The sequence below is a fragment of the Rhinoderma darwinii genome, chromosome 1, assembly GCF_050947455.1.
Source record: "Rhinoderma darwinii isolate aRhiDar2 chromosome 1, aRhiDar2.hap1, whole genome shotgun sequence".
Taxonomy (NCBI): Eukaryota; Metazoa; Chordata; class Amphibia; order Anura; family Rhinodermatidae; genus Rhinoderma; species Rhinoderma darwinii.
This window is the reverse complement of record NC_134687.1, coordinates 53,635,527-53,660,056: the sequence shown is the minus strand read 5'-3', so window position 1 is coordinate 53,660,056 and position 24,530 is coordinate 53,635,527. Positions and strand designations below refer to the sequence as shown.

Genomic DNA, 24,530 nt, shown 5'->3' with positions numbered 1-24,530 from the left:
GTCTTGACATATTTGGCAATATGCCATTTCTGCTTTGAGCAGAGCAAAAAAAGAATTAAACAATTATGAAAACTTCTCCATTCTTTACATAAACATAACACACACAACATTCCACCATAATATTAAAACTACCTGCTTAACCCCTTAAGGACACGGCCAATTTTAGCCTTGAGGACAGAGCAATTTTTTTTATATTTCCCTCTTTGCATCCCGACGCTCATAACGCTTTTATTTTTTGTACGACGTAGTTGTATGAGACTTTGTTTTTTGCGGGACGAGTTGTACTTTATGTACGTACCATTTTTTGGTACAAATACATTATCGTTTAATTTCTATAAATTTTTAAATAGATTAAAATGCAGAAAAAAAGCAGTTGTGCAGCAGTTTTAATATTTATTTTTTTACACAATACACCGATCATCATAAATAATGGTATACATTTGTTGTACAGGTTGTTACGGTCGTGGCGATACCAAATATGTCTATATTATTTCATGTTTTGGGACTTATATTTTAAAAAGTTGATTTATTATAAAAAATGTGTATTTCTGTGTATTTTATTTACTTTTTATTTATTTATTTACCATTATTTTTTTTTTAATCCCATAAAGGGATTTATCATTTTGATTTTTATTTTGTAACTGTAATGTACTGGCATAGATCTATATGCCAGTACATTAGCCTGTTACTGATCGTACACAGGCAGTTGTTAGGGCATACCTCAGTATGCCCTAACAACAGGAAATATGTTCAGACAGCCCTGGGGTCCTTCACTGGACCCTGGGCTGTCTGGCCATACGAGTTGTGGGCTTTGATCGCGTCACAGTTATTTTCTGTGACGCGATCAATGTGCAGTCCCCCCTCCTTGAACGCCGCGATCAGCTGTCATCGCGGCGTTCAAAGGGTTAACAGCGGAGAGAAGATGTTTCTCTCCTCTCCGCTGTCAGAGCGGGGCCGTGGCTGTGTATTACAGCCGTTGCCCCGCTCTCGATCGCACACACAGAGACGGCACAGACGGCTGTCACACAGGACGAGTATGCTCGTCCTAATGCGCGAAGTGCTCGCTGCTCAGGACGAGCATACTCGTCCTGTGTCGGCAACCAGTTAATATCGTTTTCCACCTCGTGTGGCCAAAACAGCTCTGAGCCTTCAAGGCCTGAACTTCACAAGACCTAAGGGCGTCCTGTGGTATCTGGCACAAAGACGTTAGCAGCAAATCCTTTAAGTCCCTAAGTTGCGAGATCCGGACTTGTTTTTCCGGCGCATCCCTCAGATGCTCGATCAGACAGAGAACTGGGAATTTGGAGGCCAAATCAACACCTTGAACTCATGTCCCCTAAGCCATCCTTGACCTATTTTTGCAGTTTGGCACTATCCGGCTGAAAGAGATGACGGCTATTAGGTAATACCGAGGTGTACTTGTTCTGCAACAATGTTTAGGTAGATGGCACGTGTCAAAGTAACATCCACATGAATGTCAGGATTTCCCATCACACTGCCTACCCCAGCTTGTCTTCTTCTCATAGCGCACCTGGTGTCATCTCTTTCCCAGGTAAGCGACAAACACGCAACCGGCCATCCCAATGATGTTAAAGAAAACGTGATTCATCAGACCAGGCCACCTTCTTCCATTGCTTCATGGTCCAGTTGTGACTCTAACATGCCCATTGTAGGTGGTTTCAGCGGTAGACAGTGGTCAGCATGGGCAGAGTGACCAGCCTGCGGGTATGAAGACCCAAACACGGTGTGTTCTGATAGCTTTCAATCATAACCAGCAGTAAATTTGTAGAATAGTGGCCTCCTGTGGGATGGGCTATGACCCTGTTGATAGTGAATAGCTTATTCTTCCTTGGATCACTTCTGTTAGTGAATAACCACCGCATAGACCTTCTGTTTTAGAGATGTTCTGACCTAGTCATCTAAATTTTCCACTTGTCAAAGTCACTCGGATTCTTACACTTTCCCATTTTTCCTGCTTCCAATGCGTCAACTTCAAGAACGGACTGTTCTGCCTAATACATCCCAGCCCTTGTCAGGCGCCATTATTCCGAGATAATCAATGTTATTCACTTTACCTCTCAATGGTTTTAAGGTATTGGCTGAAAGTTGGTATATGTTGGTAAATACTTCTTTTTTATTATTCTCTCACCCCTATAATGCCTCAGGAACGTTCTCTTCCCCTCGCTGTCACTACTTGCAGAGTAGGAGTGGGAAGGAAAGTGACAACAGTCTTAAGCCCATGGCTGCTTCAGAAAACTAGTCGTCCCTTTTCATGTACACATTGCCCAGTCCTATGTTCAATTTATCGAAAAATAATCGAAATTCAGTGCAATTAATCAACGTCATCTTGCAAATCTCAGTTTTATCAATTATTTTTTCCCGATTTAAACTGTATCTGCATCTTCAGGACACAGATACAGTTGAATCCAATAGTAGAGCAGAAGACCGTAAGGTCCCTTCACTACCATTCACTATGTATTAGTATGTAGTATGGGGGCATTATACAGTGTGTGGTGTAGCTATAGGGGCATTATACTGCGTGGAAGTCAGTTATGGGGGGCATTATACTGCGTGGAAGTCAGTTATGGGGGCATTATACTGCGTGGAAGTCAGTTATGGGGGGCATTATACTGCGTGGAGGGCAGTTATGGGGGCATTATACTGCGTGGAGGGCAGTTATGGGGGCATTATACTGCGTGGAGGACAGTTATGGGGGCATTATACTGCGTGGAGGGCAGTTATGGGGGCATTACACTGCGTGGAGGGCAGTTATGGGGGCATTACACTGCGTGGAGGGCAGTTATGGGGGCATTTTACTGCGTGGAGGGCAGTTATGGGGGCATTATACTGCGTGGAGGGCAGTTATGGGGGGCATTATACTGCGTGGAGGGCAGTTATGGGGGCATGATACTGCGTGGAGGGCAGTTATGGGGGCATTATACTGCGTGGAGGGACGTTATGGGGGCATGATACTGCGTGGAGGGCAGTTATGGGGGCATGATACTGCGTGGAGGGCAGTTATGGGGGCATGATACTGCGTGGAGGGCAGTTATGGGGGCATGATACTGCGTGGAGGGCAGCTATGGGGGCATGATACTGCGTGGAGGGCAGCTATGGGGGCATGATACTGCGTGGAGGGCAGTTATGGGGGCATGATACTGCGTGGAGGGCAGCTATGGGGGCATGATACTGCGTGGAGGGCAGTTATGGGGGCATGATACTGCGTGGAGGGCAGTTATGGGGGCATGATACTGCGTGGAGGGACGTTATGGGGGCATTATACTGCGTGGAGGGACGTTATGGGGGCATTATACTGCGTGGAGGGCAGTTATGGGGGCATTATACTGCGTGGAGGGCAGTTATGGGGGCATTATACTGCGTGGAGGGACGTTATGGGGGCATTATACTGCGTGGAAGTCAGTTATGGGGGCATTATACCGCGTGGAAGTCAGTTATGGGGGGCATTATACCGCGTGGAAGTCAGTTATGGGGCATTATACCGCGTGGAAGTCAGTTATGGGGGGCATTATACCGCGTGGAGGGCAGTTATGGGGGCATTATACCGCGTGGAGGGCAGTTATGGGGGCATGATACTGCGTGGAGGGCAGTTATGGGGGCATGATACTGCGTGGAGGGCAGTTATGGGGGCATGATACTGCGTGGAGGGCAGTTATGGGGGCATGATACTGCGTGGAGGGCAGTTATGGGGGCATGATACTGCGTGGAGGGCAGTTATGGGGGCATGATACTGCGTGGAGGGCAGTTATGGGGGCATGATACTGCGTGGAGGGCAGTTATGGGGGCATGATACTGCGTGGAGGGACGTTATGGGGGCATGATACTGCGTGGAGGGACGTTATGGGGGCATGATACTGCGTGGAGGGACGTTATGGGGGCATTATACTGCGTGGAGGGACGTTATGGGGGCATTATACTGCGTGGAAGTCAGTTATGGGGGGCATTATACTGCGTGGAAGTCAGTTATGGGGGCATTATACTGCGTGGAAGTCAGTTATGGGGGGCATTATACTGCGTGGAGGGCAGTTATGGGGACATTATACTGCGTGGAGGGCAGTTATGGGGGCATTATACTGCGTGGAGGGCAGTTATGGGGGCATTATACTGCGTGGAGGGCAGTTATGGGGGCATTATACTGCGTGGAGGGCAGTTATGGGGGCATGATACTGCGTGGAGGGCAGTTATGGGGGCATTATACTGCGTGGAGGGCAGTTATGGGGGCATTATACTGCGTGGAGGGACGTTATGGGGGCATTATACTGCGTGGAGGGCAGTTATGGGGGCATGATACTGCGTGGAGGGCAGTTATGGGGGCATGATACTGCGTGGAGGGCAGTTATGGGGGCATTATACTGCGTGGAGGGCAGTTATGGGGGCATTATACTGCGTGGAGGGCAGTTATGGGGGCATTATACTGCGTGGAGGGACGTTATGGGGGCATTATACTGCGTGGAGGGCAGTTATGGGGGATTATACTGCGTGGAGGGCAGTTATGGGGGCATTATACTGCGTGGAGGGCAGCTATGGGGGCATGATACTGCGTGGAGGGCAGTTATGGGGGCATGATACTGCGTGGAGGGCAGTTATGGGGGCATGATACTGCGTGGAGGGCAGTTATGGGGGGCATTATACTGCGTGGAGGGCAGTTATGGGGGGCATGATACTGCGTGGAGGGCAGTTATGGGGGCATTATACTGCGTGGAGGGACGTTATGGGGGCATTATACTGCGTGGAGGGCAGTTATGGGGGCATTATACTGCGTGGAGGGCAGTTATGGGGGCATTATACTGCGTGGAGGGCAGTTATGGGGGCATTATACTGCGTGGAGGGCAGTTATGGGGGCATTATACTGCGTGGAGGGCAGTTATGGGGGCATTATACTGCATGGAGGGCAGTTATGGGGGCATGATACTGCGTGGAGGGACGTTATGGGGGCATTATACTGTGTGGAGGGACGTTATGGGGGCATTATACTGCGTGGAGGGACGTTATGGGGGCATTATACTGCGTGGAGGGTAGTTATGGGGGCATTATACTGCATGGAGGGCAGTTATGGGGGCATGATACTGCGTGGAGGGACGTTATGGGGGCATTATACTGTGTGGAGGGCAGTTATGGGGGCATTATACTGTGTGGAGGGATGTTATGGGGGCATTATACTGTGTGGAGGGACGTTATGGGGGCATTATACTGCGTGGAGGGCAGTTATGGGGGGCATTATACTGCGTGGAGGGCAGTTATGGGGGCATTATACTGCGTGGAGGGCAGTTATGGGGGCATGATACTGCGTGGAGGGCAGTTATGGGGGCATTATACTGCGTGGAGGGACGTTATGGGGGCATTATACTGCGTGGAGGGCAGTTATGGGGGGCATTATACTGCGTGGAGGGCAGTTATGGGGGGCATTATACTGCGTGGAGGGAAACTATAGGGGCATTATAATGTGTGGGGCAGCTATCGGACATTATACTGAGTGGGGAGCACTATGGGGCAATATACTGTGTGGGGCAGTGTCAGGGGGTATATTATATACAGTAGTATAAAGCAGGCTCAGGGAATATAAATTCAATGGTGTAGCATGCAAATAGGGGGTGTGGTATGCAAAAAGGGTGTGGCCTAAATAATCGTTCATTAATCATAATAGAGGCTACATGTTCAATTAATCGGGATTTTGATTTAGGCCATAATTGCCCAGCCCTTATGGAACGCCCATAATATTCCTGCACCCTCTCTTGTATAGCACCATTTGTACAATCCTTTTTTACATAAAATACATTGGCATGCCTTTCAGAAATCACTTTTCTCCCCCATCACATCAAAGGAGTGGACGTGTCACCAGACAGAGCTAATAATGTTATGGTATCTAGAAGAAAGAGTTATTAGCAGGTTCACACCATCCCATTAAATGCCCCTAATTCTCCAATTACAATGAACATAAATCCAGTCATCTGCTGCTCCTTACAAAGACAAGCCAGGGTTGATCATACATATCTATTCACCTATACTGTACATGTATTTAGCAAAAATCTGTGAATATCATTAAAGCGGTTTCCGATCCCGTTGATTACCTGCTGAGATCAGTGGGAGAAGTAGTGACGCTGCAATGGAAATGAAGCATTACATGGCACCAATTCAAATATTTGGCAGGTCAGTGAATACACAGACATGCCAGGTCCTCCAGAGACGCTCTTGGCAATGTCTCTCCACTATGGCTGATGGAGTGGGTCCCGAAAAGAGGAGTCTCCTTTAACCCCTTAATGAAAGCCGCTCAGGGTAGTTCTTCTGAAGAGCCGCCTTTTCACAGCGACACTTCAGAAGTTGTTTCCAGCAAATCGGGCACTCTGCTTCTGAAGCAAAAGCGGTTGTCAACAGCCTTGGGCTTCAGGGCAACGATCGGAGACCAACAGCAGTGGTCTCCGGTCATGTGATCCCGTCCGTTTAACCCCTCAGATGCGGCGGTCAATAGCAACTGACACATCTCAGTGATTTTAGAGGGAGGGGGCTCCCTCTTTCACGCCATCAGCACACCTGCAATGCGATCGTGGGGTGCCAATGGTATTATGTCAGCCTAACAAAGTCCCCTAGGTCTGTCTGTAGTGAATGCCTGTTAGGCCAGGCCAAAAAGCATGGCCTAACAGATGCCGGTCAGTTTTACACAGACAGGCGTTGGACATTGCAATACAGAAGTTTTGCAGTGTATTATAAAAGCAATCAAATGATCGCATAGTGAAGTCTTCTTAGAACTTATAATAAATAAATATCCCAAGTAAAAAAAAACATATATGAAAATCCCACTTTTTCCAAAATGCTTTATGAAAAAAAAAAAAAAAAAATACTCATATTTGGTTTTACCGCATCCATAACAACCCCAACTATAAAACGATTACATTATTTAACCCGCACGGTGAACACTGTAAAAAATAAAATAAAAAAACTATGCCAGAATTGCTGTTTTCTCTTCATCCTGCCTTCAAAAAAATTTGCTAAGTGATCAAAAAGTCGCATGTTCTCCAATATGGTATTAATAAAAACTACAAGTCGTCCTGCAAAAAAAAGCCCTCATACAGCTATGTCAGCAGAAAAATGAACAAGTTATGGCGACACAAAAAAAAATTATTTAAAAAAAAAAAAAAAAGTGTTTTTACTGCGTAAAAGTAGTAAAACATGCAAAAACTATATAAATTTGGTAAAGACGGAAAAATAAAAAAAAGGTATAGCTGTTTGAATGCGATGATGGAAAAACGTAAAAAATTCCTTATTAAAGAGAACTTTTCACCTCCCCAAACATGTGCAGCTGAGCGCAGCATGTTATAGGAAAGGCTTCACAAACCCTGTCTCACTTAAAATTATTTTTCTAACTCCCTCCGTTATTTACATATCGGTGCCGTTATATTTGGCGCCCGATATGTAAATAAGCCCCTGAACCGCCAATGGGGCGTGATGTCTCCGCTCTGACACTGTCCAATCAGCTGCGGACAGTGTCAGGGCGGCTTGCGCTGTGTTGCCTCCCGCGAGAACACACACAGACTTGGTGTTTGTGTTGCAGATAGCGTGTGCTCGCCCTCACGCATGCGCGCACGGTTGTTAGCTCGCACATCGACGTCACCACTCCAGACGTCACGGAACGAGAAGGGACGAGGAGGAGAAGCAGAGACGAGATCTACTTGCATCCATCGAGGTGCGCACGAACGGACGTGCGCGCCGACGCTATCTGCAGCACAACCACCAAGTGTGTGTGTGTTCTCGCGGGAGAGAACACAGCGTTAGCCGCCCTGACACGGTCCGCAGCTGATTGGACAGTGTCAGAGCGGAGACATCACGCCCCATTGACGGTTCAGGGGCTTATTTACATATCGGGTGCCAAATATAACTGCACCGATATGTAAATAACGGAGGGAGGTAGAAAAATAATTTTACGTGAGACCGTGTTTGTGAAGCCTGACCTATAACATGCTGCACATGTTTGGGGAGGTGAAAGGTTCTCTTTAAGGGGTTAATAACTTATGCTGTAAATCCAAAGATAAAGGTCAAGCAAATCAATACACATTCATAAAACATTCCACTGACTGGATCTCACCTGTGTTAGACGTCGTTCTCCACATAGCGCTAATTTTTTTAAAGCTGAAAGCCAGAGGTTCCACTAAACCTCCAAATGGTGGATCCGTCACCATGATAACCCCTCGTCCGTCCTCTTCTTGTAAGAACTTCTGACAGACGTCCTGTGCAGCCTGAAATACATGATCATGATCGGGCACAGGACATAATACAGTTCATTTATAACTAGGAATGAATTTTCCATTAGGCATAAGAGGCGCACGCTATGGGAGCGAAAGAATCACTACGCCAAGTGCATCTACTATGGACATTGCAGATCAAGGTGGACGAGCTGTATCCTATTTTTTCTAGGCCATATGCACTTAGACTTTTGAGCCGTGTACCTCTTGTTAGAATATTTTTCTTACAGACCTGTAGAATAAATGATTTTTAGTATTTTTCTATTTTACTTGATAAAAGACTATGGTGCTCTGCTTCTTAGTACAGAGCACCATTCTCCTGTACATGTAAAAAAAATCTCTACCTGTTGCTACCCCTATAGGGGATTTTTTTATTCTCTTTAACGGAATAGAAGCCATATACAGCTGTATACAGATCCCCAACAGAGAAACAAATGGGCAAAAGAAAGGGGCATTGTAGCATTTTAAGTATCAATGGTCCAAACCAAGTACGCTGCTGCTTTCTTTGAAACCGTTGATACACTATGACAGCTCCAACATACTGGATGCCAGAAGAGTCGGATACCCGGTGGCTGCCGCATGCTGGAGTCATTTGCTCTATAAGAAGGCATGTAAGCAAAAAAATACCTTTCGTTGAAACAAGGGCCCCCGAGACCAACGTTTGAGAAAAACAAAAAACTTTAGTAATCCTGCCCCGCAAAATGTATTTTCATCAGTGCAGCATTATTGACTTTCCCTTTGGCTAATTATATATATAGTGTATATAATGAACTCTGCTATACAGATCTAGGAGTGTGGTGAACGTCCATGGAAAAGTGACTGATGTGTATAGTGCTGGTTTTAAAATGCAAGACAAATTGTACTTAACCCCTTAATGACCGCCGATACGCCTTTTTACGGCGGTCATTAGTGGGCTTTATTCTAGAGCGCCGCTATTCTACGTCGCTGCTGTAGAATAAAGTAAACAGAGCAGGGAGCCGTGAAATCTCCCTGCTCTCAGCTGCCAGAGGCAGCTGAGGGCTGGGGGCGTCCCTGCTCTGCCGGGTGAGATCGATATTAGTATCGATCTCACCCGTTTAACCCTTCAGATGCGGTGCACAATAGCGAGCACCGCATCTGAATGGTTTTGGAGAGAGGGAGGGAGCTCCCTCTCATCTCACTGACACCCGGCGATAAAATCGCCGAGTGTCTGTGTCTTCTATGGCAGCCGGGGGTCTAATAAAGACCCCCAGGTCTGCCTGCAGCGAATGCCTGCTAGATCATGCCGCAGGCATGACCTAGCAGATGCCTGTCCGTTTTAAACGGACAGGCAGTAATACACTGCAATACAAAAGTATTGCAGTGTATTATAATAGCGATCGGAGGATAGTGAAGTCCCCTAGTGGGACTAGTAAAAAAGTAAAAAAAGTTTAATAAAGTTAATAAAAAAAAAAAAAAGTGAAACAAAAAAAATGAAAAACCCACTTTTTCCCCTTACAAACTGCTTTACTATTAAAAAAAACTACAATAAAGCAGAAAAGTTACACATATTTGGTATCGCCGCGTCCGTAACGACCCCGACTATAAAGCTGTTACATTATTTAACCCGCACGGTGAACGCCGTAAAAAATAAAATAAAAAACAATGGAAAAATTGCTGTTTTCTGTTAATCCTGACTTAAAAAAAATGTGATAAAAAGTGATCAAAAAGTCGCATCTACTCTCAAATGGTACCAATAAAAACTGCAAGTCGTCCCGCAAAAAACAAGACCTTATACAGCTATGCCGACGCAAAAATAAAAAAGTTACAGCTCTTCGAAAGTGACAATGGAAAAATGTAAAAAATGGCTTGGACATTAGGGCCCAGAATGCCAGCAGGGGGAAGGGGTTAAAAAGATTCACAGCCAACGTTATTTACCTCCACGCCGAAAAAATGATTATTAAACATGTTGTAATGGCAAAATTCCTCCTTGCCATAGAACTGAGAATACCTGAAATGAGAGAAAATAATCGTGCATTTGTCAAATAAAGACGCAACAAAATCAATACTTTATTAACCCCTTAATGAGCGCTTACATTTTACGGCTGTCATTTAGTGGCATTATTGTACAGCCCTATGTTTTTACAATAATGTTGTAAAACAGTAATCCCTTTATAAAAAAAAGAGGTCTTCACAAATAATTTAAAAAAAATAATACATTTTCTTGTGCAGACATTGAAGCTACACTTACTAGGTATCCACACTACTAAAATAACCTGAAGAATTAATTTAACAGATTACTTAGTGTAAAACATGCAGAGTATATAAAAAAAAAAAGTTTCAATAAATTATACAGTAATTTATCATGGAGGTACCCAAAAATAGTGCTAAAAAATAAATATATAATTTCTCCTGCATAAAAAAAAAAAAAAAAAAAAAGGCCTCATATAGCTACGTCAATAATAAAACGATCGTAAAGGATACCCCTAAACTCAACACTAGCGAGTATATGTGGGTCGTGGTCGGCTAGTCTGTCAGCGCACTTCCCATCCGCCAGGAAAGAAATGGCTCTCAGGGGACAGAGGCTGGCGCGATGATTGCAGCACCCGGCCAATCTCAGAAGGCAGTATATAGTGAGTGTAGGACCAGCCGGCATATACCATTAGCTGGGAGGGTCTCAGATCAGTCATTTACAATCATTTGCACTGGGTCGATGCCCCCAATAAAAGCTTTAGATGGAACAAATAAATGAAGATACTAATACCTGTAATAGCAGTCTATGGCGGCACTGAACATTGCAGGAGCTTCTTCCTTACCTGAAGTCAATGTCTAACAGAAGACTTTTCACCTTTGGTTTTGACTTTTCAAGGGACATTAATCTTATCCACTCGTGTAATCTGAAAAATAATATAGACAATGTTCAATACATCAGACAGGCGAAGACCGATTACTTGGCAAACATAGAAGAAGGGTGAATAAGGCAATGCCCACGATATCAAAGCTGCAATAGTCAAATTACATCTAAACAGAAACTTCACTCCAAAAGGTGAACCTACGGCTTCAGATGATAAGAGCAATCATAGAAAACACCAGAACATCACTTAAAGGGGTTTTCAGTCATTGGGGGGGGGGGGGGGGGGGTTATACTGATTAGGCTCCGTAGACTGTATAGCGGCTATCCTGCAGCTCTGCTCTTATTCATGTAAACAGGAGCAGAGCTGCAGTAACCCAGCACGGCCACTATACATTGTACGGAGCCATCTGCTTCCGGCACTGACCACTGTATAACTCCCAATGCCGGAGGCGGCGGATTGCGGATATACTGGTGATCTATCCTGTGGATAGATATAACTAAGAAGATGCTTTTTAAACTTAACTGAATGTGGAGCCCCCATTTAATTATCCAACATACCTGGGAGTTCCCACACACAGTACCCGGGTATAGCCCAGACTGGTAATAGTGTCCAGGAGAAACGTGCAGCTTCTGTCAGTAAACAGGTACTGGGCATTACTTTTCTTGTTCTCCAGCGGATGCAGCAGCTGACTGGGTCTCCTCATATGAGATATGGAGACATCACCAAGAAGATGGTGCCCGGAGTGCTCCTGCCAATCACCCTCCAGTAAAAGCTTCTGGCACTCCCTGCAAAACTTCCTTTTTTCTAATGGGAGTGCAATGAACTCTTGAAACCTGTTGTAGAGATAAATAGAAATGTTAATTACAAATTGTGATTAATGATGTAAAAAAAAAAAAATAATAAAATAATTTAAAAAAAAATATTTCCCATTCACAATTGTCAGATAACAGAGAAGAATAGAGATCATTGATTCCGCAGGTTTTTTTGTAATACGGTACCTGGTTACGTACTGTTCATGGGTCATAGGGGGCTGACGGCTGCGATTATACTCCTCTCTTGCTAGAAGTCTGGCTTGTGAGACCTGCCAACATTTACATAAAGACCATGGGGGAGATTTAGCAAAACTGGTGCAAAGGAAAGTAAAGTAGTCGCTCATGGCAACCAATCAGATAGCTTCTTTCACTTTCAAAAGGGTCTATGAAAACGAGCTTGAACCTGCTTGGTTGCTATTGACAACTACTCCACTTTTCCTTTGCACCAGTTTTGATTAATCCCAAATATTTGGTTAAAGCTCCTTATCTGAGCTTTGCTCTTGATGCATCCGCACACATCTAGTGGAAACATTAAAAAAACATATATATGACATTCAGTAATGTTACGTTTTAGTGAGACTCTCCCAATATATAAGGGAATTACATAAAGTGCAGTTCATGAGTCGTCCTCTTTCCTCTTCTTGGATATTGGGAAAATTCCTATTTAGTCATGCCTAAGCAAAAACGGTTATTGGAAAAGCCGAGTTAAAACCAACATAAGCATCATTATAGCTCCTAGGGGCATTGCCATCCAGATTTTCTACAGCATCAAAGGGGTTTTCCCAGAATCAAAAAGAATCGCCTATTCACAGAATAGGTGTTCATTTTCTGATCGCTGGGGGCCCCGCCAATTGTGAGAACCAGTGCTTGTTCCACCAGTGCTGTGGCCACTTCATTCTCAGGTTCGGTGGGGGTCCTTCAGTCAGACCCCCTCCGATCAGAAAATGATGGCATATCCTAGTGATATGCCATCACTTCCTGAGATGGGAAACTCTTGACTGAATATGCGGCCCATGTAATATTTAGATGGAGGCTGCTTGTTAGGCCCGATAGGGAACCCCTTTTCAGATGTCCATATGTCCTTATAGGTCACATGGAAAGGGGTTGTTGAGATTAGATAATCGCCACTGGAATGATCGCTGTGGTAGTCATACTGACCTAGTAGTCTGAAGTCGTGGTGACAGCCATCTCTACATTGGCAATATGGGGTAAGTGGTAGACTGAGACAATCCCTTAAACTGGGCTGACACCTAAACATCAGTCTATCCTATGGAGTGGGCAGGCAGTGGCTGGTGATGTCACCTACCGGTACCCATTCTACACTGTAGCAGCGGGCAGGAAGTAAAGCGCCAGGACACAGAGACTAAATAAAAAGGTATTTCTATTATTTGAAAACTCAAAGATTTTCTTGGCCATATTTTTTCCTTAAAGCACATTCACACCATTGTACAGTTTATACAGAAATATAATCTATATACTATCAATAAAGGAGACTAGACATGGACCGCACATCCACTATATACTATGATCAATTGCGGCTAGGCAAAATTATTAAACGAGAGGTTCTTTGTAACATTTTGATCAAATTGTATGCAAGCCCACTTGCCACTTCACGGCGACCTCATGAAAGTGGGTACCTACTCTATCGGTTGTAGCACCGCGTGGCGGTCACCGTCACTGCAGCACCGCTCCTGCAGAGGGAGCAACCCAGCGGCCCAAAAGCACCCATGCCATCAGGCCAAGCCAAGCCTCCTTGGCTCTGGGCCACGTCCCCCCACAAGTGCCGCACCACAGCAACAGACACCCACCCCACAGTAGCACAACAAGTGAACAGATGGAATAAGCTCACCTTACCATGCGCCCCCAGTGGACAACTGAGAGTACAAGCAGGAGCAGTGCTGCAGTGGCGGTGACCGCCACACTGTGCTGCAACCGATAGAGTAGGGACCCACTTTTTAAGAGGTCGCCGTGAAGTGGCAAGTGGGCTTGCATACAATTTGATCAAAATGTTACAAAGAACCTCTCGTTCAGGTTTAATAATTTTGCCTGGCCGCAATTGATCATAGTATATAGTGGATGTGCGGTCCATGTCTAGTCTCCCTCATTAATAATCTATATACTAGTTGAGCAGCTTTGTAGATACATTGTATTACATATCAGAAGCCCACAGAATTATGAACGCAGCCCTGGAATACAATACAGTCTGTAACACAGGATCAGTACAAGATAAGTAACGCATGTATTTAAAAAGTTGTTTAACTTTTTATGTGATGAATCAGACTATATTCACATATGAGTTGGAGGCTCCGTTTGCAGCAGCGGGCAGCGCTATTTTTCCCATCAAAACTATGAACACATCAGTGGAACTTAACAGACCCCTATTGTAAATCGATAGAGTCCGTCAGGCATCACCGGTATCCTCTTCCTTAGCGGCTTTCCTCCCTTACTCATAGAGGGGGTCACAAGCCAGAATAGTCCTCTAAGACACCCATATGCCATAATAAAACATGAACAGGGGTTATATTGATTACATTAACTCTTCAAGGCTATAGTCACACAGGGTGGATATGCTGCGTAATAGACCACAGCGTATCCGCCCTGTGCTCCGCAGGTAATTCCGGACGAAAAAACGCGCCAAATTGTGGTGCCGTTTTTCGGCCAGAATGTCCGCTGCGGAAAACTGCACATAAAAAAAAAGTTTAATTCTTATGTAGCCATGGCTTTGCGCCCCGTCCTGCAGCCCGGCTTCCTGGGATGACGTTTCATCCCATGTGACCGCTGCAGCGGTCACATGGGATTAAACGTCATCCTAGGAGAACGGCCTGGACGAAGAAATACAGAATTCTGGGTAAGTATAAGATTATTTTTTTTTCTGAGTTTTCTCTGGCGGAATCGCTGCTTTTTCGCCACAAAAATGCAACATCTGCTATTTGTTGCAGGATTTACCCCCCCCATTGAATGCAATAGGGAAAACCCGCAAAAAACTAAGCAGCGATTACACGATACAATTGACATGCAGATCAATTTCTGAGCGTTTTCTCCGCTTATCTTTTACGCAGCGTGTGGATGACATTTGTGTAAATCTCATACACTCGGCTGCTACTGTATTATGGTGCGGATTTTCCGCAACTAAATCTGAAAATCTGCAGTATTTACGCTACGTGTGAACTTACCCTAGTAGTTTTCTGAACAGGCTATAAACTCAAATTTACCTTTTCATCTGCCCACTGGAAGAAGCGACAATCCTTCCTGTCACGACAGGCAGAACATGCATAGAATCTTCTTCCCTGCTCCTTGCCTTGAGACATCTTTACAAATAATAGTGTCGGGCCTGTGGAAAGAGAAGGATACAGAGTTTCATGCAATATATAGCCTGTGCTTACCATTCCTACATTGTATCTGTATGAAAATACAAGAAACAGGAAAATAGAGAAGACTGAGAAGAATATTGAAATAAAACCTATGTTGTAGTCCCTAGACATGACACGGCACAGCATGCAGGATCCCTATTATTATTAGATCTCCAGACGGATCAGGATTACCCGCACTGAGCAAGGGAGTGAGATTTCTCAGCGTGTAGAATAAGTGGACACACTACAAGTATGCAAACAGTAAAGGTCCCAGGGACTAGGTTCCTGTTAAAGGGACAGTAACTCCTCTCCATCTGCTGTGCAGGAGAAGGTTATGTATTGTTCTCTGTTATCAGACTTTCTCGCGGTTGGGATGCTGACTGCAGCGATATTTAAAGGGATACTGACAAGAAGTCCAAAAAAATGTTTTCCCTCACGATCACTACTTGATCTCACATATCTCCAGCTACGAGCACCTCCCAAAACATTTCCATACATCTATGTGAGCTGCTCTCAGTATATGCTGCATTATTGTAGGTTTTACGCTTTTTTACGTCAAATATGAGGATTCAAGAAAGTTGTGATATTTCTCCTGGCAGCATCACAGGCTGTTATGAAGGACACCGTATACGTAAAACGATTCGCCATCTCACCATGTGGGCACTGAGGGACATGTTCTCCGCCCTGGTCACTAAGAAGCACTTTGATGCCCTCAGACTGCACTTCTTCTCCTGCCTCCTCCATGCTGCCAGCTGCAGTGTGTGATGATGTCACTGTCATGTGACTGGTCCTGGGAGGGCTAGCACTGTGTCATGTGACCAGTCAGTCCTGGAAGACAGAGCACATGGGTGGGCCTAATGAGGATCTGCTGAGTAATGTTCGCTCTGACTGTGCAGTTTGGAAGTGATAGGGTTACAAATTCTCAATCCTATTGAGAGTGAAAGTGATTATTCAGGGTGGACTTCTTCTCAAAGGGATAATTACGGTTTTAGCAAATAAATGTTATTCTTTTATATTTTCCAATATTCTTTCTTTATAAATTCCTAACGGTTTTCAAAATCTCTGCTTGCTGTCATTCAATAGGAATCAATGTTTCATAATCAAAAAAGAACTGCACCCAAATGTACTGCACAAGACGTTATCTTTTATTCAAGGTTAATCCATATGCATTTTAAGTATGTGACATTTTGATCTAAAAGATCTTTCTCAGACAGAGCAGATTGCCAAATAAGATAGGGGTATACGAGATGTGATGCCCTAAAGGCGACGCCGTCCAATACAGCGACTGATATATGCGTGCCTTTGTAAAGAGCAGCTGTCTCACAGGGTTAAAAATTAGTTTAATAGTTACAGTAATTAAAATCAAAAGGTTTTCTGAGCACTTCAGTGAAATGTATTTCTCAATATAACAATAAATATAAAATGATAATGCATAACAATAAATAAAAAATACTCCTGGCCAGTACGGGGATCGAACCCGCGACCTTGGCGTTATTAGCACCACGCTCTAACCAACTGAGCTAACCGGCCATGTTGTCTTTTTAGCGCTACATTCTGAGTATAGACTTTGTTTATGTGACAAAATGACATTTCCCCCCCCAATTGAGGGTGTGATCTAACCGAAGTGCTGAGCAATGACTTTTGCTCGAGGATGATACTTCTCTTGATTGGTTGAGGGCTTATTTGCCCTTCTGTGTTTGCCTTTGATTGGCCAAATTTACAAGTGTGGGTGGGACGTAGTCGTGGCCGAGTCACGCTGTGCCTCCTAGTGCCGAGTTACCGCTGCTTATGTAGACTGTAACCGGCCATGAACGGAGAAAGTTTTAACGCAGGAGAGCAGATCGTCTCCGCGGCTTATATTCGGCAGGGCCGGGAAGCGCGGCGCAGCCATGAGCAGCTGATAAGGGTGCTCCTGGAGAAGGTAAGTGGCAACCTGCGGGCCTGGACGACGACATCACATGACAGCCGGCCGCAAGTCATCTTGGGATTTGTAGTTCTGACTAAAACACATTGGCGGTACATATAGTTCCAAAACAGACTGCTTATTCTGTGGAAACTTTGTGATTGAACAGCTGTCCGTAGACTCAGACACTTGGTCCAGGTCCTACAAGTAAAATTGACCTGAGACAAGAACAAGCAATAGCGTAAACCACCTCCATAAACTGCGCTGACGGTGCAGTCAAAAATTGCGGTTTATTGGCGTATTTATTTCAAAATTGCAATAAAACGCAGTGATTTTTTTTGGGGGTGAAATTCAGTCAAAACCGCTGAATTTTGCTGTGATTTCTCAGTAATGAAACACCATTTGACTGCACCATGTGAATAAACACCTTTTAAATGTCAGTACAGTCTCTTCAATGGAGGGGCGGAGGTTTGTAGCATTCGTCTAATTTACGTGATGTGTACAGGATCGACCAATGACTAAAGGGGGTTTTACGCTGGGCAATTATCGGGCAAACGATCGTTCATAGAACGCTTGTTGCCGATCATTTCCCTGTGTAAACGGGAACGATCAGCAGATGAACAAGCGAGTGCTCGCTCGTCTGCTGGTCATATCGTTTTAAAGTGAAATATTAGGCTGAGTTCACACGACCAATTTTCAGGCGTAATGGAGGCGTTTTACGCCTCGACTTATGCCTGAAAAGACGGCTCCAATACGTCGGCAAACATCTGCCCATTACTTGCAATGGAAATTACGATGTTCTGTGCAGACGAGCTGTCATTTTACGCGTCGCTGTCAAAATACGGTGCGTAAAATGACGGCTCGTCAAAAGAAGTGCAGGACACTTCTTGGGACGTTTTTGGAGCCGTTTTCTCATAGACTCCAATGAAAACCGCTTAAAAAAACGCTGCGAAATACGCGAGTTGCTCAAAAAACGTCTGAAAATCAGGAGCTGTTTTCCCTTGAAAACATCTCTGTATTTTGAGACGTTTTTGACTCTGCGTGTGAACATACCCTCATCGTTGTCGGCAGGACGTCTTTGCGATGCCGACGTGATAATAATGTATGGGGACGAGCGATCGGAGTAACGAGCGCTCGTCCCCATACATAGCTCCGTGATCTGCGCTCGCTGCAGCGGCCAACATTGACCGGTGTAATAGGGCCTTAAGTGTGTATGGGCGACCAATCGGTAAAGCGACCATGTGCATCAGCCCTTAGGGTTGTATTTTCCACTTAGCGAGCATAGTGTCACTCAGGCTACATGCACACGACTGTTCGTATTTTGTCGCCCGTAAACAACTGATCGGTTTGCGGTCCATGTTTCATAAGTGTGTCCTCTGTAATCCGTTCCATAGGTTTTCACGTCGCGGGCAAGACCGAGCCGCAAATAAGTTTTTTGGCGCTGTCCAATGGCTTGCCCACGGATCAGTGGAAACCACGGTCGTGTTCATAGGGCCGTTAGAAATGAATGGGTCCGTGTGCTATCTGTTCAACAACGGATAGCAGACGGACATAAAACAATGGTCACGTACATGGGGCTGAGACTGGCACCCAAATGTCACCATTGTAGTTTTATTTTCACATTAAATTGCTTTTAAATGGACCGCTCCACATGTTCCTTTATGTCTTTCAGGGAAAATGTCCGCAGGATGCTTGGGACGAGAGCACCGTTGAGCTCTTCCTTCATGAGCTGGCTGTGATGGACAGTAATAATTTCCTCGGGAATTGTGGAGTAGGAGAGCGAGAAGGAAGAGTCGCGTGTGGCATGGTTTCCCGCCGGAATTATCGGTATTCCTCCTATTTGAATATTATAAATGAGAGACTCCGGTGATAACATTACGGTACTAAGCAGCACTGGTGGGGGGCACAATGGATGGAAGGGACTGATTCATTTCAACGTAAAAGAAAAACTGCAGCTGCCCATCCTGCTTTCCACCGGTGGCAGGGCCAAAAACTGGCCCATTGATGGGGTCCGATTTTATTTCTATTTGTTGTAAAATAGTTTCATGGGGAAAACAATCGTATAATTCTAGTAAAGCGGCTGCAGAAGAACACCGCTGGCATTGCTTATCTCTAGCGAAAACCAAGGGATCAAACATTAAAAAAAAATCCATCTGGCCGGTCCCATGTTTCCTCTGATATCAGATGCAAGGAGAGCGTCTGCCAGCCCGTATATACATTAGACTTTGTACTCCTTATTTGTTATGCCCTATATTTGCCAGGCCATGCCCAAATATGTTCAGGCACTACAAGAACCAGGAGGCAGCGGGGAAGTATTTCTTCTGTGGTGTGGAAGTGCAGCTGTTGCTTATTAATGACTAATGTTTCCATCATTTGGTTACGGTCTCACGTAGCGCCTCCATGTGTCCGAAACCACGCCTGCATACGGTAGCCATTGATTGTACAATTGTGCCAATAATACAGAGCAAAATCGTGCAGCCATTGGCCACTCAGAGTGGGCTGGGCTTCGGCTGCGTGCCGCCTCCTCTACGTGACACGATACCCTTCTGATTTCTCTAGAATAATTGAGGTTTTGTTTGTGTTTTTTTAAAATCTGGATGAATTCTAAATTGTGAGAGGATTAATTCGTAATATATCTTTATATGGGTAGGAGCTCCAAATTCTGATAGAGCTCAAAATCCCCTGCACTGACCTAGTTAAAAGTAGTTGCTTGCTGCCACCACTAGGGGATGATTAGGCACTATATTGTTTGAAGTCCATAATATATTCCCACTTGCCTCATGGTTTCTATTTATAATGTAAACCACGACGCATGGTCGGATCCGTAGTATGATGGGTAACAAGGACGCCCTACGGGTCTATTCACACGGTGCAGTCAAATCAGGGTTTATTCTGTGATTACAACGAAATCGCAATTTTGTGGTCATCTTGGCAATAAACCACTATTTGACCGCACCGTCTGAATGGACTCTTTAAAGAGGCTCTGTCACCAGATTTTGCAACCCCTATCTGCTATTGCAGCAGATCGGCGCTGCAATGTAGATAAGAGTAACGTTTTTATTTTTAAAAAACGAGCATTTTTGGCCAAGTTATGACCATTTTTGTATTTATGCAAATGAGGCTTGCAAAAGTACAACTGGACGTGTATTATGTGCGTACATCGGGGCGTTTTTACTTCTTTTACTAGCTTGGCGTTCTGATGAGAAGTATCATCCACTTCTCTTCACAACGCCCAGCTTCTGGCAGTGCAGACACAGCGTGTTCTCGAGAGATCACGCTGTGTCGTCACTCACAGGTCCTGCATCGTGTCGGACGAGCGAGGACACCGGCACCAGAGGCTTCAGATGATTCTGCAGCAGCATCGGCGTTTGCAGGTAAGTCGATGTAGCTACTTACCTGCAAACGCTGATGCTGCTGCAGAATCAACTGTAGCCTCTGGTGCCGATGTGGCCGACACGATGCAGGACCTGGGGCAGGAAGTGACGTCACAGCGTGATCTCTGGAGAACACGCTGTGTGTCTGCACTGCCAGAAGCTGGGCGTTGTGAAGAGAAGTGGATGATGCTGATTCGTCAGCATCATACACTCCCATTCCCAACGCCCAGCTAGTAAAAGTAGTAAAAACGCCCAGATGTACATACACAAGACACGCCCAGTTGGACTTTTACTTTAAACACACCCACTTGGACTTTAGCAAGCCTCATTTGCATAAATACAAAAATGGTCATAACTTGGCCAAAAATGCTCGTTTTTAAAAAATAAAAACGTTACTCTTATCTCCATTGCAGCGCCGATCTGCTGCAATAGCAGATAGGGGTTGCAAAATCTGGTGACAGAGCCTTTTTAACAGTATGAAATAAACTCCCCCTAGTGGCAGTGGAAAGCAAGCGTTTTGACTTATTTCTATGTAGAGGATTTGGAGATCTGTATCAGAAAACCGGCTGCTTCCTAAAAATAGTTTCTTTTATTGCAGACTTATACATGGAATTGGAAGGTCAGGGGATATATCTGCTGTGCAACCAAAAGCTGCCGGCTCAAGTCTGCTGAGTAAATTAACAAATTCCATCATGCTGGATATTCTCCGGACTGCAGGCAGGTGGACTCCGCAATTACATGTCACATCACCAACACCATGCAATGAGAAATGAGTCCTTGTACTGTTCACTTCTCATTACAGGTGTGCGGACTGCAACAAGCTGCTTTGTTGTTCCTATGGCAACTGGAATGAGTTTAACTCTTTGCTTCCTTACGCTCCGACATCAAAGGCCTAAAGCAAAATATATTATTTGGCCACGGATAGACCAGAAGTCGTGCTTCAAGTCCATGATTACTGCAGGTAACTCTTAGGCGGGGATAAATTAAACTTTCTACACTAGTTTTCTGGTTTAGAAAAGTCGGAAAAGGCCTAAAAGTCGCAATTTCCGGGGAAAATTGCGACTTTTAAGCACTTTACAGTTTACACTATCACAGCACTTTGGGAAAAGTGGGCGGGGTTCAGAAGCGAAGGCTACCTGTGGCCCGATAAGTTTTTCTATAATTCACACCAGATCCTACTGTAGTTGGCGTATATTTCACTCTGTGGGGTGTAACAAGGTAGAAGCCCTGTATTTCTCCCAACCCCCCCCCCCCCCTCCCGATATAATAATAAAAAAACCATTTAGATCCCCTCAGACTCTAAGAGCAGACGGGTGGATATATCTGTCGTTATATGTGACCCCGCACTGGGGACCTTGTGTGCTGCGTCACATGTAAGACCCTGATTTTGATCGGTCAGGACCTTGTATGCGCTGCAGCCTGCTGTGAGAGCCTAAAGGGAGAAGCCGAGTGGTGAGGTGGGTGAAATTTTATTTTTATTTTATGCCCAATTGGTGAAGAGGGATTGGGCGTGGCCGCAGTTGAATGCGCGATTGTTATGCCAGCAGAAAGATGCAATCATTTATTAAGCGGCATCTTAAGATGTGTTGCGTTTTACTCCAGCAAACTGTTTATTAAAGGGAACCGGTCACCAGCATTTCACCTATTGAACTTTACTTATCCCTCACTGGCCGCTGCTATCAAAAGTTCATTGCCGTTATCCCCTCTCCTAAACTCCTCCCCCGACTGTAAATAACGGTCTGCAAACATTTCACGCCTTTTATCGTAATAACCCGGTGTCCCTTAGTGCACACACCAGAAGAGAAGAACATCAATGCACAAGCGCAGGATTTTATGTGCGGGGGGAAGGCGAGGAGCTGTCAATCAAAAGTAAGGAGGCGGGGTAAACTCGGAAAGACTTGAGGAATGAAGATATGACTCTTTTATGCACATTAGCATACGGTGTGTGGACACTGAAAAACTGAATACGAAAGCTACAGAGCCAACTAAGAAGACAATTCTAGGTTATATAGAAATGATTTTTCACCCTCTACCACCTGGTATTGCTGGATTAATAGGTGAAATGCTGGTGACAGGTTCCCTTTAAGACTGGCATATGAAACAAACTTCGCCCTTAATGTTTTATTTCCTTTATGCATTTGCTTGATAAATTTGCAAACCAATTGGGGGAAACAAGTGCAAAGACAAAGTAGATATACTTATAACAACCAATCCGCTTGCAGCTCTCATCTTTCAGAGGGCAAACGTTAAATGAAAGCAGCAAATTGATTGGTCAAGTTTGATATGATTGAGGGCTACTCTTTTTTTTTTTTTTTTTTTCCCGATGTACATGAAGGTGGCAACTTCAGTGTGTTTGATAGTTTTGTGAACCTGAGATAATAGCTTAAAAGTTGCATGAACTGGTGAGAGAGGGAAGGAGTATATGATCCTGTTGGCAACAGATGTCTCAAAGGCCGCAGATGAGCCGCTCCATTTGAAGTCTATGGGACAGACGGAAATAGCCAAGCGCTGTGGTCGGCTGTCTGTCAGTCCCATACAGCTTGTGGCAGCGGGCATGCTCGTCCACGGCTCCATTCAAATTCCTCACCGCGCTGTTCAGATAAGGACGAACGGGTGTCTGAGTGGGTGCGACTTATATTGAGGGGACAGACGGATAATCCTGTAAATTCATATAAAGTAGTGAGGATAAAAAATGTCCTACATTACTCGTGTGCTGGTGCTGTAAGTAGTTAACCCTGTATACTCTCAAACTATCTCTAATTAAGGTTTTGAGCCAGTGGTGATAGAGAATATTCTGGAAGGGGATGAATTACGCACTGATGTGAATGCTGTAAAATCTAGAATCTGTGAGATGGGAGCTGAAAATATCTTGTGCGTTCACTCGACCACCTCGTGTTTTGCCCCTCGGGTGCCTGACAGGTATGGCCTACGTATTGACTTCTGCTATCAGTCCGCCGCACAGTAAAGGTATGTTCACACGCTTCACCAAAAACGTCTGAAAATACGGAGCTTTTTTCAAGGGAAAATAGTTCCTGATTTTCAGATGTTTTTTGTTTGTTTTTTTACGGCCGTTTTTGGAGCTGTTTTTCTATAGTCAATGAAAAACGACTCAAGAAGTGACATGCACTTTTTCGCGGGCGTTTGTTTTTTAAACGGCAGTTTTTCCCATTGGAATCAATGGGCAGATGTTTGTAGGCGTTCTGCTTCTGATTGTTTTTGGCAGTTTACGGCCCTGAAAATAAGCCGTGTGAACATACCCTGACACATCTGTATTGCTTTTATTTTCCATTAAATGGATTGTCTTATAAATTAATTGGTTTTTGCCCTTTTTAGACTGGAGGAACTGGCAGAGGTCTGTGCCAAGTATGATATTCCTCACATAGTCAATAATGCCTATGGTGTCCAGTCTTCAAAATGTATGCATCTTATCCAGCAGGTACTGTGTGTATTGTATACTTTATTATTGTGATACTCTAATACCTGGGTACAGGATTGTGATGTACTGTAGGCTCAACCAATATCCATGAGATTGCCCAGTCATTGAAAGCATTTGCTTGCATATAGCTATTTTTGTTTTTTTAGTATCGGCCAAAAAATTGGTATGTTATTACAAATAAACAAACTTTCTAAGTGATTTTTTTAAAATTTCAGTGCCAGTCATAAACTCACCCTTTTACATGGCCTCTCTTTATACAATGGCCACTAATAGTAAGGGTATGTTCACACGGCCTATTTTCGCTCCGTAAACACGAAAAATCCGAGGCGGAACGCCTCCAAACATCTGCCCATTGATTTCAATGGGAAAAATGGCGTTCTGTTCCAACAGGCCATTTTTTTTTACGCAGCCGTTTTGAAAAATGGGTGCGTAAAAAAAACAACAAAAACCTGCTGTGATAAAGAAGTGCAGGTCACTTCTTGGGACGTTTTTGGAGCCGTTTTCCATTGACTCTTAAAAACGCCCGTAAAAAACGCTGCGAAAATCGCAAGTGGCTTAAAAAACTTCTGAAAATCAGGAGCTGTTTTCTC

General features: G+C 44.6%; 2 protein-coding genes and 1 non-coding gene across 3 annotated transcripts in view; 1 reads left to right on the top strand and 2 right to left on the bottom strand.

Annotated features, from left to right (window-relative positions):
* ZCCHC4 (zinc finger CCHC-type containing 4) overlaps positions 1-16,043 on the bottom strand; it is a 34,096-nt gene extending 18,053 nt beyond the window's left edge. The window contains exons 1-7 of the mRNA XM_075849473.1: positions 15,881-16,043; positions 15,090-15,208; positions 12,064-12,146; positions 11,623-11,898; positions 11,027-11,107; positions 10,149-10,221; positions 8,096-8,246 (exon numbers count right to left, since the gene is read on the bottom strand). Coding sequence (XP_075705588.1) covers positions 8,096-8,246; positions 10,149-10,221; positions 11,027-11,107; positions 11,623-11,898; positions 12,064-12,146; positions 15,090-15,208; positions 15,881-16,007 — 910 coding nt within the window. The 5' untranslated portion in view covers positions 16,008-16,043. The remainder of the gene's footprint in view (positions 1-8,095; positions 8,247-10,148; positions 10,222-11,026; positions 11,108-11,622; positions 11,899-12,063; positions 12,147-15,089; positions 15,209-15,880) is intronic.
* A 640-nt stretch (positions 16,044-16,683) lies between these two features.
* TRNAI-AAU (transfer RNA isoleucine (anticodon AAU)) lies at positions 16,684-16,757 on the bottom strand. Its single transcript has one exon. It is a non-coding gene; the product is annotated as a tRNA-Ile (tRNA).
* A 207-nt stretch (positions 16,758-16,964) lies between these two features.
* The window catches only part of SEPSECS (Sep (O-phosphoserine) tRNA:Sec (selenocysteine) tRNA synthase), a 33,076-nt gene continuing 25,510 nt past the window's right edge, over positions 16,965-24,530 (top strand). Inside the window, exons 1-6 of the mRNA XM_075858843.1 lie at positions 16,965-17,148; positions 18,803-18,957; positions 21,103-21,221; positions 21,307-21,465; positions 23,270-23,423; positions 23,838-23,940. Coding sequence (XP_075714958.1) covers positions 17,035-17,148; positions 18,803-18,957; positions 21,103-21,221; positions 21,307-21,465; positions 23,270-23,423; positions 23,838-23,940 — 804 coding nt within the window. The 5' untranslated portion in view covers positions 16,965-17,034. The remainder of the gene's footprint in view (positions 17,149-18,802; positions 18,958-21,102; positions 21,222-21,306; positions 21,466-23,269; positions 23,424-23,837; positions 23,941-24,530) is intronic.